At 36.7% G+C, this 14,614-nt stretch overlaps 1 protein-coding gene across 4 annotated transcripts in view; it reads left to right on the top strand.

Moving 5' to 3' along the window:
- The window catches only part of LOC110842289 (potassium/sodium hyperpolarization-activated cyclic nucleotide-gated channel 3), an 86,110-nt gene extending 71,699 nt beyond the window's left edge, over positions 1 to 14,411 (top strand). For all 4 annotated transcript variants that reach the window (XM_035851554.1, XM_035851544.1, XM_035851551.1 and 1 more), the window contains 18 exons: positions 2,715 to 2,781; positions 2,887 to 2,935; positions 3,347 to 3,449; positions 4,739 to 4,793; positions 4,871 to 4,906; positions 5,027 to 5,082; positions 5,244 to 5,324; positions 5,569 to 5,585; positions 5,662 to 5,681; positions 5,749 to 5,820; positions 5,924 to 6,002; positions 6,734 to 6,804; positions 8,105 to 8,159; positions 9,916 to 9,961; positions 10,033 to 10,069; positions 10,154 to 10,251; positions 10,529 to 10,555; positions 10,635 to 14,411. In XM_035851554.1, the coding sequence (XP_035707447.1) occupies positions 2,715 to 2,781; positions 2,887 to 2,935; positions 3,347 to 3,449; positions 4,739 to 4,793; positions 4,871 to 4,906; positions 5,027 to 5,082; positions 5,244 to 5,324; positions 5,569 to 5,585; positions 5,662 to 5,681; positions 5,749 to 5,820; positions 5,924 to 6,002; positions 6,734 to 6,804; positions 8,105 to 8,159; positions 9,916 to 9,961; positions 10,033 to 10,069; positions 10,154 to 10,251; positions 10,529 to 10,555; positions 10,635 to 11,750 (2,085 nt within the window). In that variant the 3' untranslated portion in view covers positions 11,751 to 14,411. The remainder of the gene's footprint in view (positions 1 to 2,714; positions 2,782 to 2,886; positions 2,936 to 3,346; positions 3,450 to 4,738; positions 4,794 to 4,870; positions 4,907 to 5,026; positions 5,083 to 5,243; positions 5,325 to 5,568; positions 5,586 to 5,661; positions 5,682 to 5,748; positions 5,821 to 5,923; positions 6,003 to 6,733; positions 6,805 to 8,104; positions 8,160 to 9,915; positions 9,962 to 10,032; positions 10,070 to 10,153; positions 10,252 to 10,528; positions 10,556 to 10,634) is intronic.
- Positions 14,412 to 14,614: the final 203 nt, after the last annotated feature.

Genomic DNA, 14,614 nt, shown 5'->3' with positions numbered 1-14,614 from the left:
GAGAATTAAAGAAAAAGTAAGTATAAAAATTAAAACTCTATTTGTAAAGAAATGGTTCGTTGTATAAAAGTGGAGAATTTTGTAATACTTAAGACAAACCAGTGTGTAAAACTTTCGAGTTATAAAGAAAAGTGAGTCGTCCATACGTATGAAATAAAATACTTATTGCATCATGTGCAAAATGTGTCCCGTTCGGTTCAACTTTGAACTTGAGGAGACAAATTTTTATTATTTTTGCTGTTATGAGTATCATAAATCTTCATTCAAAACTTTTCCGAGCTCTCAAGTGCGTCATTTTCTCTTGCTCCGTCCTTTCTCCCTTTATGCACTACATAGTACGTACCATACTCAATACTGTGTATGTGTGCCTCTTTGCATTCAACAACAACTAACGATGCACTACCATTGGAGCAGAACAGGGGTGATTTAGGTGACTGAGACAAGGTTTATAGGAGCTTATCTCTAGAAGAAAATGGAATGCTTTGTTTAAAGTTCGGAAAATTTCCACGTGCAAAAAGCTATTAAATAACCTGCCGTTCGACACATGAAATATACGGACATAACATCGGGAGCGTTTAAGTTAATAATAACCAAGTCACAGATCAATAACTCATCTCAGATACCTTACATAAATATATTTTTCAATTTTATGGACATTCACAAAAATAAATTTTTCGCATTTAAAACTTATAATGTATAAGAAGAAGACCACTAAGGAGGGGAGGTTGTGTACTATCAACTCTCCGATCTCGATGCCCTTTGGATATGTGGTAGTGTCCCATGAATGAACAAGAACCCTGAAGTGGTTTAATGCCATGGCCACATTTGCGCCCGCCACACCCACTTAAAGGTGCCCAAAAATCGCTTTCACTCTAGCTTTCACTCATTCAAAATAACGCCAAAAATCCAATTTTACTCCGATTTTTAAATTTATTTCACCATTATACTCCCAGATAGTTGATCTCTTATATACAGCATCAAACTCAACTTTTTTGATGATTATCTCGCAGAAATAATTTGTTTTGTTGATTTCCACAACAATGCTCATTCAGAATTTTAAATTTTAAAAATACTAAGAATTCCAAAAAGTTGAATTTGATGCTGTATATAAGAGAGCAACTATCTGGGAGTATAATGGTGAAATAAATTTGAAAATCGGAGTAAAATTGGATTTTTGGCGTTATTTTGAATGAGTGAAAGCTAGAGTGAAAGCGATTTTTGGGCACCTTTAAGTGGGTGTGGCGGGCGCAAATGTGGCCATGGCATTAAACCACTTCAGGGTTCTTGTTCATTCATGGGACACTACCACATATCCAAAGGGCATCGAGATCCGGGAGTTGATAGTACACAACCTCCCCTCCTAAGATTTTTAGACGAGAAAAGTATTTTTGTTTATTCGCAAGAAATATTCGTGGTTATGTTTAAACTCATTGAAATTTAACAATGATCTAATTAACCATTTTGCTAATTTACAATAATTGGCTACTTTGAATATCTCATTTAGTAGTGTTAGCGATCACTTATTCGTTGATTATTCCCTGTCTGTATGTACATACCTCCGTATGTGTGGTACCCAGCACGGTATCCAAGTAAGAATGAAAACCTTGTTTGGTTCACCTACATACATCGTTTCCTGCAGATCTGATGTACATAAATCCTTATAGACGAGACCTCCATAGTCCATACATGTAAAATTATAGACATATACGTTCCTTGGTTGGTTGGACCCATCAATCAAACTGAAAAGCGGCCCATTAGAGCATCAAAGCCCCGATTCAGGAGACGGAAAAGCGGAGAAAGACATGTCGCCCAAACAAATCGGCAGCTCAAATCTACATTCATTTTAACTAACCCCAATGCCAACTACAGTGTCATCGTTTCCTAAACACGGCGTGCTCTCCGGTGGCACGACGACATCCACTTTGGTGGTCGTGAGCTCTGTTTTATATTTTATAATTTTCTATAGCAAACCCCAAGGATTTTCAACCAAACTTATCGCAGGCAGACAGTGTCAAGAATTTTAGGAAAGGAAGTCAGGCAGGGAGATGAGAAATCCTGGTAGTGTCTTTTAGATACTTGAGCATGGCGAGGTCAACGCTGTGCAGATACCTGATTGGCATTAAGCTGACCTCTTTCTCTCTCCCTCTAATGAAGGAAGGAAGGAAGCACAACAAATGGCAGTGGCAGAGTGACAGCTTACGATAAGGGGACCGCCGTGGAGATTACCGAGGGAAAGGAGAAATGATCGGCTTGTTTTTGGTCTCGTTTGATGTCGTCTCAAGTCTCAAGGTTGAGCCGTTTCAGAATTTCATCATCCTCGTGGGCTGAGGTTTACATGGCTAAAGAAATGGCTCTCGACTCCCTCGATCCTCCTTGATTTGCTTTCACCATAAATTGTCAACATGTTAGAAAGTAGCAAGTGTGCCGAGTGAGCAAGCTTTTGTTTCATCTCTTTGTCAAGTGAGAGGAGGAGGAAGGAGACAACGACGCGATGGGATGGGAGGCAAATATTAAAATTAGATTATGTAGCCTCTTGAGAAATAATGAGGTAAAGAGAGAGAGAGCGAGAGTTTTGTATGAAAACACGTGTTGGTGATTTCATTTCCTGGATACGTTGCTACCTTTAAATTTCAATGTATTTCCCATTAAATACCACTCAACCATGTAGTCGTGCTTGTCTTTCAATTGTGTAACATGTTAATTTTATTTTCCAGGACGCCTTTTGGCTGGAGCAGTATAGCTGGGCGTTATTCAAAGCAATGTCGCATATGTTGTGTATAGGTAATTTTGTACGCATACTAAACATACACGGAGAATTAAGTGGGACTACAAAATTTAATGCTGGTTTTACTATACTCATTAATATGCATTTATTGAACTAATTAGGTTACGGACGCTTCCCCCCTCAAAGTCTGACAGACATGTGGCTAACCATGTAAGTTGTAATTACATTTCATTTCACTCTTATAATTGCATGTACATAAATCAGACAGAAGCATAGTCATTGCTACTTTAGATATGTACATGCACATATGTAAGAAAGATAAAAATGGCAACGATTTTTCGTCTTTTTCTAAACACGTCTTGATAATAAATAACAGATAGCGTTCGAAATATTGACAAAATAAAAAGTTTCCTCATTTTCCACTAAAACTTCCGTGTAATCCAAGTTAAGATCAAAATGCACGTATATACATTGTATGTGACAGTATGAAATTTTACATCAAAATGGTTCTAAGTTCATAAGTTATTAAGCATGAACAAATGCACGTGTCAATATTAATTAACAAATTACAATAAAAAATATATTTCAACATTTGCAATTACTTTTATTTTTATTTTTCAGGTTATCCATGATTTCTGGTGCCACGTGCTACGCACTTTTTCTTGGTCACGCCACCAACCTTATTCAGAGCCTGGATTCTTCAAGAAGACAATACCGAGAAAAGGTGAGAAATTTTAAAGCCTTCAAAGTTATGTGTGTGTACGGCGCTAATATTTGTAGGCAAGAACGCAAGTCGTACGTAATTACACTCTCACCAAATCTGTGCACATTTGCTGTCCATCATCGGCACATGCTTATTTTCTTACTCAAGACTATAATATATAAGATAGCCTAGACACTTGACACTCAATGGCATTAAATTCTGTCCACAATTTTCTAGAACTGCAAAATCTTTAAAAGTACATTTATATATTTGCTAGAAGCATTTTTTAACGATCGAAAAGTATTTTATGTTGAGTCAGGTGGTATTCTTTATACGTACATAAAAGCTACATGGGGGCAGTGTGCAGTGCAAGGATACATCTTAAGCGAAAAATAAAGCTCTCCAGATTTCTGGGTATAGCCAGCTCGATTCTTTTTATTCAATTTTACTCACATAATGTACTTGTCTCACTCTCACCGACTGGGTGGTTGGTGCTTTGTGTTATTTTTATTGGGCATTTTACCTTAGACATAAGTCGGACACTTCCTTCGGGCAATTCCTTCCTATTCTTTACAGAATTTCCGCATTGTGCAACCTCAGCTTTATTCAAGCAGCAGTGGCACACATCCAGAAGAGTGGTGAAAACAAGAGGAAGGCGTGCTCCGGATTATTTTCATTCTTTCCTCCGAGACTACCCAGACGAGATTTTAGAGCGAATAGTAGACATTTGTTAAGTTACATTTGCAACGACTTTCATCCGCAAGCATCTCAAAGTACAACAAAAACTTGAACGTAGAAGGTGAATAATACAAGGAAATGCTTTATTTGAGTTTGAGTTGGGTGTACATAAGTATTTTTCAAATATTGTTGTTAATTCCATCTAAACCTCTCGTCAGACTTTGACTAAATAATTTCTAGTTCCCCATTTTGCTACTAAATGGGACGAGCTTTTCGGTGCATGCATGCAAAACTTACGAAATATGGAGAACGAGAAAAATCATTCATGTGCTTACTACGAGCAAAATGATGTGAAAACAAGCGCTTAAAGTTATGTGCTTGAGTAGGAAATGATTGTGATCCACAAATGGATCAAATCGGATTTGCTGGTATGTAGTGACGTATGTATTTGTTCGCATATTGCTGATATTTCTCGAAACACAAATTCCTAGCCAAATTTAATCAAAATCAAGTGAAAGCTTCTCCAACATATTCATGGGCGGTGGATGAATATAAATACATACGTATATATGTACATGCCTGCATGTATATTTACATTTCTTGACTGATACATATATGGTTTGATTGTCTAGTTGAAACAAGTGGAGGAGTACATGGCATACAGGAAACTTCCAAGGAATATGCGAGGTAAGTATTTCTTGTGCGGCATTAGGAACGATTGGGATCGCTTACGGATAACAAATAATTCTTATTTTAATTTTCAGCCCGCATTTCTGAATATTTCGAGCACAGATATCAAGGCAAGCAAGTTATTCCTAAAAAAATTTAGTGATATCGTTTAAGACGAAAATGACACTTAAATTACCCTATGTTTTCTTGAGATATACTTATTAAATTTTTTTAAATAATTTGATAAACAGGAAAATTCTTTGATGAGGACGCCATACTTGGAGAACTGTCTGAAAAGCTGAGAGAGGTAAGAAAAGTGACTGTAATCTACTGCAAGTTATATTTCCTTGTATGTCATAAAAGATGATAGTGATCATTGCAAACAAATTATACAAATAAAGGAAATAAATCTTTGGTTCATGCATATATCAAAATTTACTAATCGTTTGATTTTTAACCATATTTTAGGATGTAATAAACTACAACTGCCGTTCACTGGTAGCTTCGGTTCCATTTTTTGCTAATGCAGACCCTGATTTTGTCTCTGAAGTGAGTATAAATATTTGATGACTTATTTAATAATTCAATATAATAAGATTAAGATTATAACTGGTGGTAGTGATTCAGTCTTTTATCACACTTTCTATGCTTATCGTGTAGCAATTTAAAAAATGTTTTATGTACAAATTAACTCACCCACGAGGCTGGGGATTTGTTTTATTAAAATCCTTCGGAGCGCGTACAAAACACATGAATCATCAAACATATTTACAGAAATTTATATTTTTTTCAGGTGGTCACTAAACTCCAGTAAGTGCATAGAATTACTATTAATTTTATATGATAAAGACTTTGAGTGTGTTAATTCATATGTGTGAATTTGCAGATACGAGGTCTTCCAACCCGGTAAGATTCATCTCCATTATGATTTCCTTACTTGTGACGCGTCCAATAGAACGAGTTGGTTTTGCAGGTGATATAATAATAAAGGAGGGGACGATAGGAACGAAAATGTATTTTATTCAAGAGGGCATTGTCGACATTGGTAAGTACTTGTTCTTTTATTTTACCTGGTGTTCCTAGAAGTAGAAAATTCATGTATATCAATTTTTTAGTATGATCTAACACACCGCTTTACACATTTGCAGTGATGGCCAATGGCGAAGTTGCAACATCTTTATCAGATGGGTCCTACTTTGGGGAAATATGTCTCCTCACAAACGCAAGGTAACACGATTCTTATTGGAGATCTCTTGTAAGGTCGTTGTAGGTAGAAATTTTAACCATAACTTTCTCCAAATACACGTTACAATCATCTCAAATGATTTACTCTCACACTTTCTTCCCACCTTTCCCATTAGAAGACAACAATAATTACAGTTCCGACTTTTAGATACTACTGCAACAGCATTTTCATCACCAACACTGATATTCTGTCTGACAAACACATTTGCATTTACATTAGAATTAGACAGCTTGTTGGGAAATGACAGAACTTAATTTACTTCTGCTGGTGGGGGTTCCTTTTCACGTTTGCTGTTTCTCTCTCCTCTTTCCCACAAGGTTCATTAAGAAATACCGCATTTTCCTTGAACATTCTAACAGTCCAAGATTTCCTTCGCCATTCGGGTAATTCAGTGTCCGCGAGTTGTGTCTCTCCTTCTCCTAGTCAACTCTTCTTCCGTCTCAATTCCTTCCTCTCCTTCACCAGAACAAAGCCGAGGTGAAAGCTACGTCATTCAAAATACGCCGGTTTGCATTGCCAGATACTGTTAATTTATTGTCCTTTAATTCCAGTAATTTACGATGACGACTCTGTACCACATTGTAGCAAATACCATCCACTCTGTTACGAAATTGTTAGATATTATGCAACTTCTTCTTCCCAACCAACTTAGGCACACATGTATCAAGAGACCACGTTTCATCCATGTGCATACGAGTTTGTTTTATTGCAGGAGAGTGGCCAGCGTAAGGGCGGAAACATACTGCAACCTCTTCTCCCTGAGTGTGGAACATTTCAACGCAGGTAAAATTGAGACGCTCCCTTCGTTCCTTTTCTCTCTCTCGTGGCTACAGAGTTGTGGTGAAAGTTACGCAAACGGAGTGAATTTCTTATCAAGACAAACAAAAGGACTTTAAAGATATAAAATAAACCGTTACAACGCATGTAACCAAGGGGTGAAAGGAGTGTCATACGTCAATGTGAATATCAAATTGTTCGAAAATTTGTTAAGATTGACACTTCTGACGTGTTTTCGACTTTTGTGTCTTATTTGTGTCAAATTTAACAGTTGATAACCCTTATGTGACCTTTATATGACCTCTGAGGTCAAAATGGAGGTCACCATTGAATTCGGGGTTAAATTTCAGTTGAAATTGAAATAGATATGTCCTATGACCTTTACATGACCTCTGAGGTCAAAATGGAGGTCACCATTGAATTTGACATTGAAAAATAGTTAAAAATGACGTGTCACATGTCAAAACTGACAAGTGACACTTTTTCGTCACTTTTCGTCACCGTGACGATGTCATCGTCACAGGTCACGTCCAAACACAAAATGACATGAATTTTCGAATTCCTCATTGAAAAATAGTTAAAAATGATGTGTCACATGTCAAAACTAACAAGTGACACTTTTTCGTCACTTTTCGTCACTGTGACGATGTCATCGTCACAGGTGACGTCCAACCGCAAAATGACATGAATTTTCGAATTCCTCATTGAAAAATAGTTAAAAATGATGTGTCACATGTCAAAACTGACAAGTGACACTTTTTCGTCACTTTTCGTCACTGTGACGACGTCATCGTCACAGGTGACGATGTCACAGTGCCCATCTTCGAACTCGTCCTCTCTATTGACGTTAGGAGTTTACGTTCAAAATTTCAAGTGTCTATGTCTTTTCGTTCAAAAGTTATCGGAGCTACGGACAGACAGACGGACGGACGGACGGACGGACGGACGGACAGACAGACGGACATAACGATCTTATAAAGGGCTTTCACCCCTTAATAAAACCCTGTGATCAAGAAATAGCAAGAAATAGAAAAGTTTTCCTGTAAATTTTTTTATTGAATTCTACACTTTTTCAATGAAGTAATCGCAAATGAAATGAATGATGAAGACAGATTTAGACATTGATTTTTTATAGACTTTCGACTGAAGACTTATCCCTTGATTTTTATAATCACTGCTTTACCTACTAATTTGTATCATAAAGTATAACGTGCAATGCACCTTTATGAAGTACTTTCATCCTTCGTAGTAAAAAAAAACAAATAAAAACACCATTTTTTAATCCCTTGCATATTTTTTCCAACAGTTCTTGACCAATATCCTTTGATGCGAAGGACCATGGAGTCTGTCGCAGCAGAGAGGTAATTGCACCATTATTTGAGAAGATACCTACAAATAAACTAGATAAAAGTGCTCTTGTCACCAACCAACCGAGCAGTCCATGCTCCATCGTGATTGCTAGTTTTGTATTTACTAATTCACTCCAAGTTGCAGAGAGGCTTGCGTCTGAAGCAATTAGTCTTGTATAGTTTGGCGTAAAAGTTTTACTTGTGAAGCACAAGACTTTTTATCTCAAAACTTTGGATATTACTTGACGCTGCATGCTCCATCCACACCGTTCATGGAATGAGAGTGATTAATGAAAAGTGGGACACCCTCCCTCTGACTATAAGTTTATATAGAATATTCGTTTGTTAGGACTTTATAGGCATCCAAAGGAAGCATCACAATATTCTTCTTTCCTACATAACACGAAACAATATATTTATTGCAATTCTATTCGTGTTCTTTTCCCATAAGCTTCCAAACTTACTTGTTTGCTCAAGTTTGATTTGATTTTTGCCCTTCAAGAATAAAAGTCACAAGCTCTAATAAGAGAGAGAGAGAGCATGGAAGGTACACAAAATTAATTTGAGAGATACAAAGGGAGAGATGGAGAACAGAAAACCAGAATGAAAGGAACAGCGACAAAAAACGACAGGAATAATAAATTTCGTATCCTATATTTCAAGCCAGTTTAGTCCGGATTTGTAGCACGGTTGACGGTGAACGTCGTCGTGAAATGGCAGGACAAGTACAAATACCTTAAGCATACAAATGATTACATTTGTTTATTCAATCAGAAGATTCGAACCTTTTGAGATTTACTGAATGGAGCCCAAATGTAGAGATATTTGTATCTGTCGTGGAGAAATAAAACGAATCCTTTGGATCGTGGACAAATACGTACGAAAGCACACCCAACATGGACAGCGATATTGTCTTGTATCCTCCGTAAGAAGGAGGGACGGGTGGTGGAGAAAGCACAGACTTTGAGCTTTGTTGAGGTCGGCGTGACTCACTGCTTTCCTGACGTATAATGATTCTACTTGACTTTATACTTTACTAACTTTTTCGAATATCTCTCATCGTTCGTCGGCTCATCATCAGTAGTTTCTCATTAGTTTCTCGGTGGTGGTTTAATTAATTCGGATGTCATTTCAACAAAGGGTATTCTCAACGTTAGGAAAACGATAGGAAATAGCACTTTGCCAAAGTTTTGTTTTGGGTCTGCTTCAACCCTGATTAGGAGGCGTAAGTTAAATAAGGTTCAGTAAAGAAGCCCTAAAATATTGTAATTTTGACTGATTCACGGGCAAATTAGAACTGCGAGGGTAAAAATAGATTTCAATTAAAACACTGGCAACCGCAACACGAACACTTTTATTAACTCCAATAAAACAACGGCAAATGTGACTTTGTTGCAGATTTTGTAATTCTGGGTTACTGAACTTTTACTCAACAATATTTTGATATTTAGATAAGATGAGCATGATATTTCTGAGCAGCGTGGATGATCAGGCATTCTATCAGATAGCGTTGGATCATTCCCATAAATCGTTGACTAAATCGTGTTCTGAATAAAAGGATGCATATAAAATGGGCTTTGTTGTAAATATTACACACATTCATTCAAGCAATAAGCCCTGGTTCGGGTTAAAAAATAATGAGTGTGAGGTGACCTACCATTTCATTTATTAATATTGAAATGTACGTACGTATCCTTGAGAAGTAAAAGTAGAGCTTTCTTATCTTTTAAGGAACATTACAAATAATGCAATAATTGTGTAATTTCAGACTGAACAAAATTGGAAAGAACCCGAACCTAGTAGCGACACGAGAGGTATCAAATTATTTGCATGCATAAACTAAAAAAAACATATATTTTAAATTCCAATTATGTAATATTTCCAGGACCAATCGGTGTCTGCCATTGTGACTGCTCTCTCAGGTAAGGTCCTAAACACACACGAACAAAATAAGTAATAAGTACACACTTCATCATGCAACCATTAATAATTCTTCATGACTCCAGAACAAGCGGCGCACGAAGACGAAGAAGTGGATCTGCAGCCGACCCCACCTCCAAGCAATAAATCCAAAGACAAGGACAAATGTGACATGAGAGAGTTGGTTAGTTGAAAGTTTTATTTAAAAATAAACTACGTGCATCAGAAAGCTTAATCCAGACACGTTATTGTGACCGAGATCTTTGTTGAATAAAAAATGTGCGACATACATATTTATACAACTTTTGCAACAGCAGAAGTTATGGAATTTGTACTGATAGTACTAGCAAATAGAATAATATATTATAAATTAAAGTTTGAGGAACTTGAGGGAAGACAACTTTCCCTCAAGTTGATGATGAAATATTATTGGGCTGAAATGTTATATTAATTTATTACAGACAAAAGCTTTAGCCAAAGTTAATCTGGTAAGTTTGGGAATATTTATGCACATTATTCTTCACTGGGAAATTGCTGATGTTTATATCTTATTCTTACTTAATTCAGCCTCGTCCGAAATCTGAAAATTGTTTTCTCGCCTCACTCGAAACGTTAAATAATACCGTGCCCACCACCACACCCGGACCCATCAGTTCATCTGCCGTCACGTCAATGTCGTCCAAGCTCCTCGTCGCCGCGGTCACTGCCCCACTTCTCACTACCATGGGTCACCCACAACTAATGAGCCACATGGCGGGGACTAGTCAACCATCGGGCGCTGCTCACTCATCGACTAATGCTGATGTCATTGTCAAAACGGCGTCGGCCCCAGTAACACCGATCCCCGGAGGTAAAGCAGGAGTTGAGAAACCACCTTCATATTCGCAGGTGACGGGCACAATTGGCCCAGCAACTACTACGACGACTACATCGCAAGTTCATGTTATCGGGCAGCCATTGGTTGTGGTGCCCATTACCATTACCACTTCGGCAGCCGTGTCTGCACCTCCTGCTTCTTCAACAACTAGTCAACAGACTCCTAAACCGACTTTCTTTGTGGGACCGGCTACTCCACCAACCCCCACCACGACAGGGGGCAGCCCCACATCGGCCATAACTCAGTCCATGACCACTTCCTCTATGCCTTCAAGTTCAACTAAACAACCCACGACGACTTCGTCTATCTCTTCAAAACCAGTGAGTTCCCCTTCAGTAACTGTTACAAGACCTTCCCCTGCTGGCTCCAGCTCTAGCGTGCAGCAGGCTTCCCCAGTCTCGAGGGCGAAGGGACCCCAAACCACACCAAGTTCTGTTCCCGCATCTTCAAAGCCTTTATCTATAACCAAATCTGCGACTACCACTGCTGCTCCTCCAGTCGCCGCTGCTGCTCCAGCACCGGTGCCGAGTCGAATGACCCAAGCGACAAAGCCAGGAGTTGCAAAACCCACGCCGTCTCCACCTTCAAGTATAAAGATTTCAGGAAAAGACAAGGGTAGCACCAGTAGTTTTTCAGAAGCGATGAGTAGCCGACCTTCACCAACCCCTCCAGTTACCACCACCTCATCACAATCAACCGTCATAAATATGCCACCTCAGCAAACATCCAGCTCATCAAATAGCAGTAGAACTACGCCCAAGACGACCGACAGTGGGTCTGGAGGAGCAAGTACTCATTACCGTTAAAATACTTGAACTCATAGGCCAATTTTATATCCCCGTCTCCCGTGATTATATTGTCATAAACAATACATATGCCATTGCTTAAATTAAGTGCAATCCCAATAATACGAATAAAGACTATTAACCATTACATACTTGAGTATAGGGGATGAGACAAACCAAATACTTTTAAATATGTAGATGAGTACATATGTATGGACACGTACGTATGTACATGCGTACTTACAAGTTGTATCATTTCCCTTGAATAACCTAGCGAAATAAAACTGAGATGCGATACAGCCTTTCCTAAAAGCAATAGTTTTATAGAAATGAACGAATTGACCGTTTCAGGATAATTTTAATAATTTATATAACCGAAAGAAGTATGAAACTATAGAGTACGACATTTTTACGCTAAGAGGTAAACATGCCCAAAAAGATATTTACATAGACATGAAATATTGTTACATATATTCAAAAGATATAGTGATGTGCAAAACTACCGATAGTGTAACTCTAAGAATAATCAAGTCCATCTCTGCGAAATTGGACGTAGAAAACGTAATTTTGTATGCATTTAAAAGTTAAGTAGGTGCACTGAGCCCCCATGTCGTTAAATCCCCGTGCACCACATATATTTAGTTGTAAATAATAAATCCATCCAAATGAAACCATCAACCCCACCCACCTGTAACATGAATATATCAACAGAGAGTCTCAAAATCCGTACCCAATCTCATCCTCTGAGTCACGGTAGTAAAACTAAGAATTAGGAACAGACACATATTTTGTAGAGGCAATCAATCAATCATTCGATCAAGTCGAGTCAATGTCAATAAAATCACAAAACGTCAATCTATTAGCTTGTAACATGGAAAGAAAATAATATTGTACACTTTTTTTTGATGCGCCTTATGTTTTCCTTTCACCCACTGAAATGGTTGGTCGTCGTCATGTTCACCTGTGATCAGAGAGTAGTAGTTTCATTACAGATGAAATTTTTAGATCAAATTCATAAAACAGTCCTTATATCTAAAAACGACATTTGTACAAGTATTACTAGGTCTTACACTAAAGTGTACTATGTAAAATATGGTGCAAAAATAGCAGGAAGAATAAAGATTGCTTCACACATGGAGGAGAGTCAATGTATGGCAATGCATTGTCATCATTATGGGATTCAAATGGAAAATTAGTGAACCTGCTAAATAAATATATGTACTTTTAGTACCGAATCACCGATTTATCTCACTCAGGCATTTCTTTTCAAGATTTTATCCCAGCAACGCCATTTCCAACTTTTATCTACTGCTCCATTTATTATTCTTGCTGTACTATCAAAGGTATTCAGTATTAGAATCAGCTACAGTTACACATGTATTGATACCCAAGTAAAAGCAAACCGAAAGTATTCTCGAAGTAAATATATTTAATATAATGATATTTAATAATAAGTGGATAAATAAATATAACAGCTTCCGTTTGTTACATTCTTTTGTATTTTACCGAAGGTGCGAATGCTGGTGCTCAACCTTGTTATTAAATTATGTAATTATTAAACTTTAATAAGGCAAGAAATCCTCACAAGGAATTTAGTATTGGTTTCAATATATAAATGAATAAAAAACGGAGAAGATTTTAAAAGGTAGAAATGTGATCACCTCAGCCTAATCTTAATGGAATATTAATACTTAAAAATATATATGTATAACAATACAACCCTGGCCCAATGAGTATCTATCTATTAAAAAATGACATACACAACATCTTTTAGTTATTTATTTATACAACTTTCTGTACATTTGTTACCGTTCAGATTCACCACTTTGTTATTAATTGTTACTATATTATCCTTTCCCAAAAGCTCAGTCATATCAACTAAATACTTACACAAAAGTATTAAACTATTGAATTATTGTTTAAAAATCATCACGATACTCCCACTAATATCCTTAATGTAGTGGGTAATTAATTAATAAAATTATGTGTCATGCAAGGTAATTTATAGATTTTTTTTCATTTTTAGCTTCGTCCTAGTTTGATCTGAATCGTAAATCAAATGCACAACATATTTGAATTTGTGATTCTACTCGTAGCTCTAATTAATTGAAATTAATTAGCTACCTTGTAGTCAGTAAATTAATTAATTGTTATTATTAATTAAATATTATTATTGTAATGACAAAACTGATGCAACTCATTTGAATGAAATTAGTTAGATTCTTGCAGGGAAGCTGAACCTTAAAAATTATTAATTATTACTTAATAATGCAACTCATAGTGCCTCTGTAGCCTTTAGAATGGTAGTGTCAACAACAAACCAAGAAAAAAACTTGATAAACTTCCTGCGATTTGAAGTATAGTAACAACGAGGGTGAGGATTCCGAAAAAATTACAAAGTCAATTTACGTTAAATTTTAAAAGAAATAATTATTTACATATAATTTAATTATTTACAAATATTTAGAAATATGTAGAGTAAGAAAATTTCAAGTGCTTTTTTGACTTCCATAATTTGTTTGTTCATTTGAGAATATTTCTGTAAACTCAGCCCCATTTTATTCGAAAGTCCCAATGATAAGTTGTGTATGCAGATTTTACTCCGGAGACAATGTCAACAGTTGAAAGTATAAGCTTGAATTGAAATTAATAAATTTACAGCGAACAACAAAGGAAATTAAATGTATGATTTCAATTTATTCGCATCAATAACATGAAACATTACATTTTCATCAATATGACTTGATTGTGTTATTTTCGCTTATATTAAGTGCAAATGTGTAGATGATGCATAATGAAAAATTCATAAGTCTTGGAATAAAGCGGAGATTAGCAAAAGAAAAGTAATCTTGGAGAAAAATGAAGTAGATTAATATACCTGAACT

This window comes from Folsomia candida, unplaced genomic scaffold, assembly GCF_002217175.1.
Source record: "Folsomia candida strain VU population unplaced genomic scaffold, ASM221717v1 Fcan01_Sc001, whole genome shotgun sequence".
Classification (NCBI taxonomy): domain Eukaryota; kingdom Metazoa; phylum Arthropoda; class Collembola; order Entomobryomorpha; family Isotomidae; genus Folsomia; species Folsomia candida.
The sequence above is the reverse complement of the archived record's forward strand: the minus strand, read 5'-3'. Positions and strand labels throughout refer to the sequence as shown.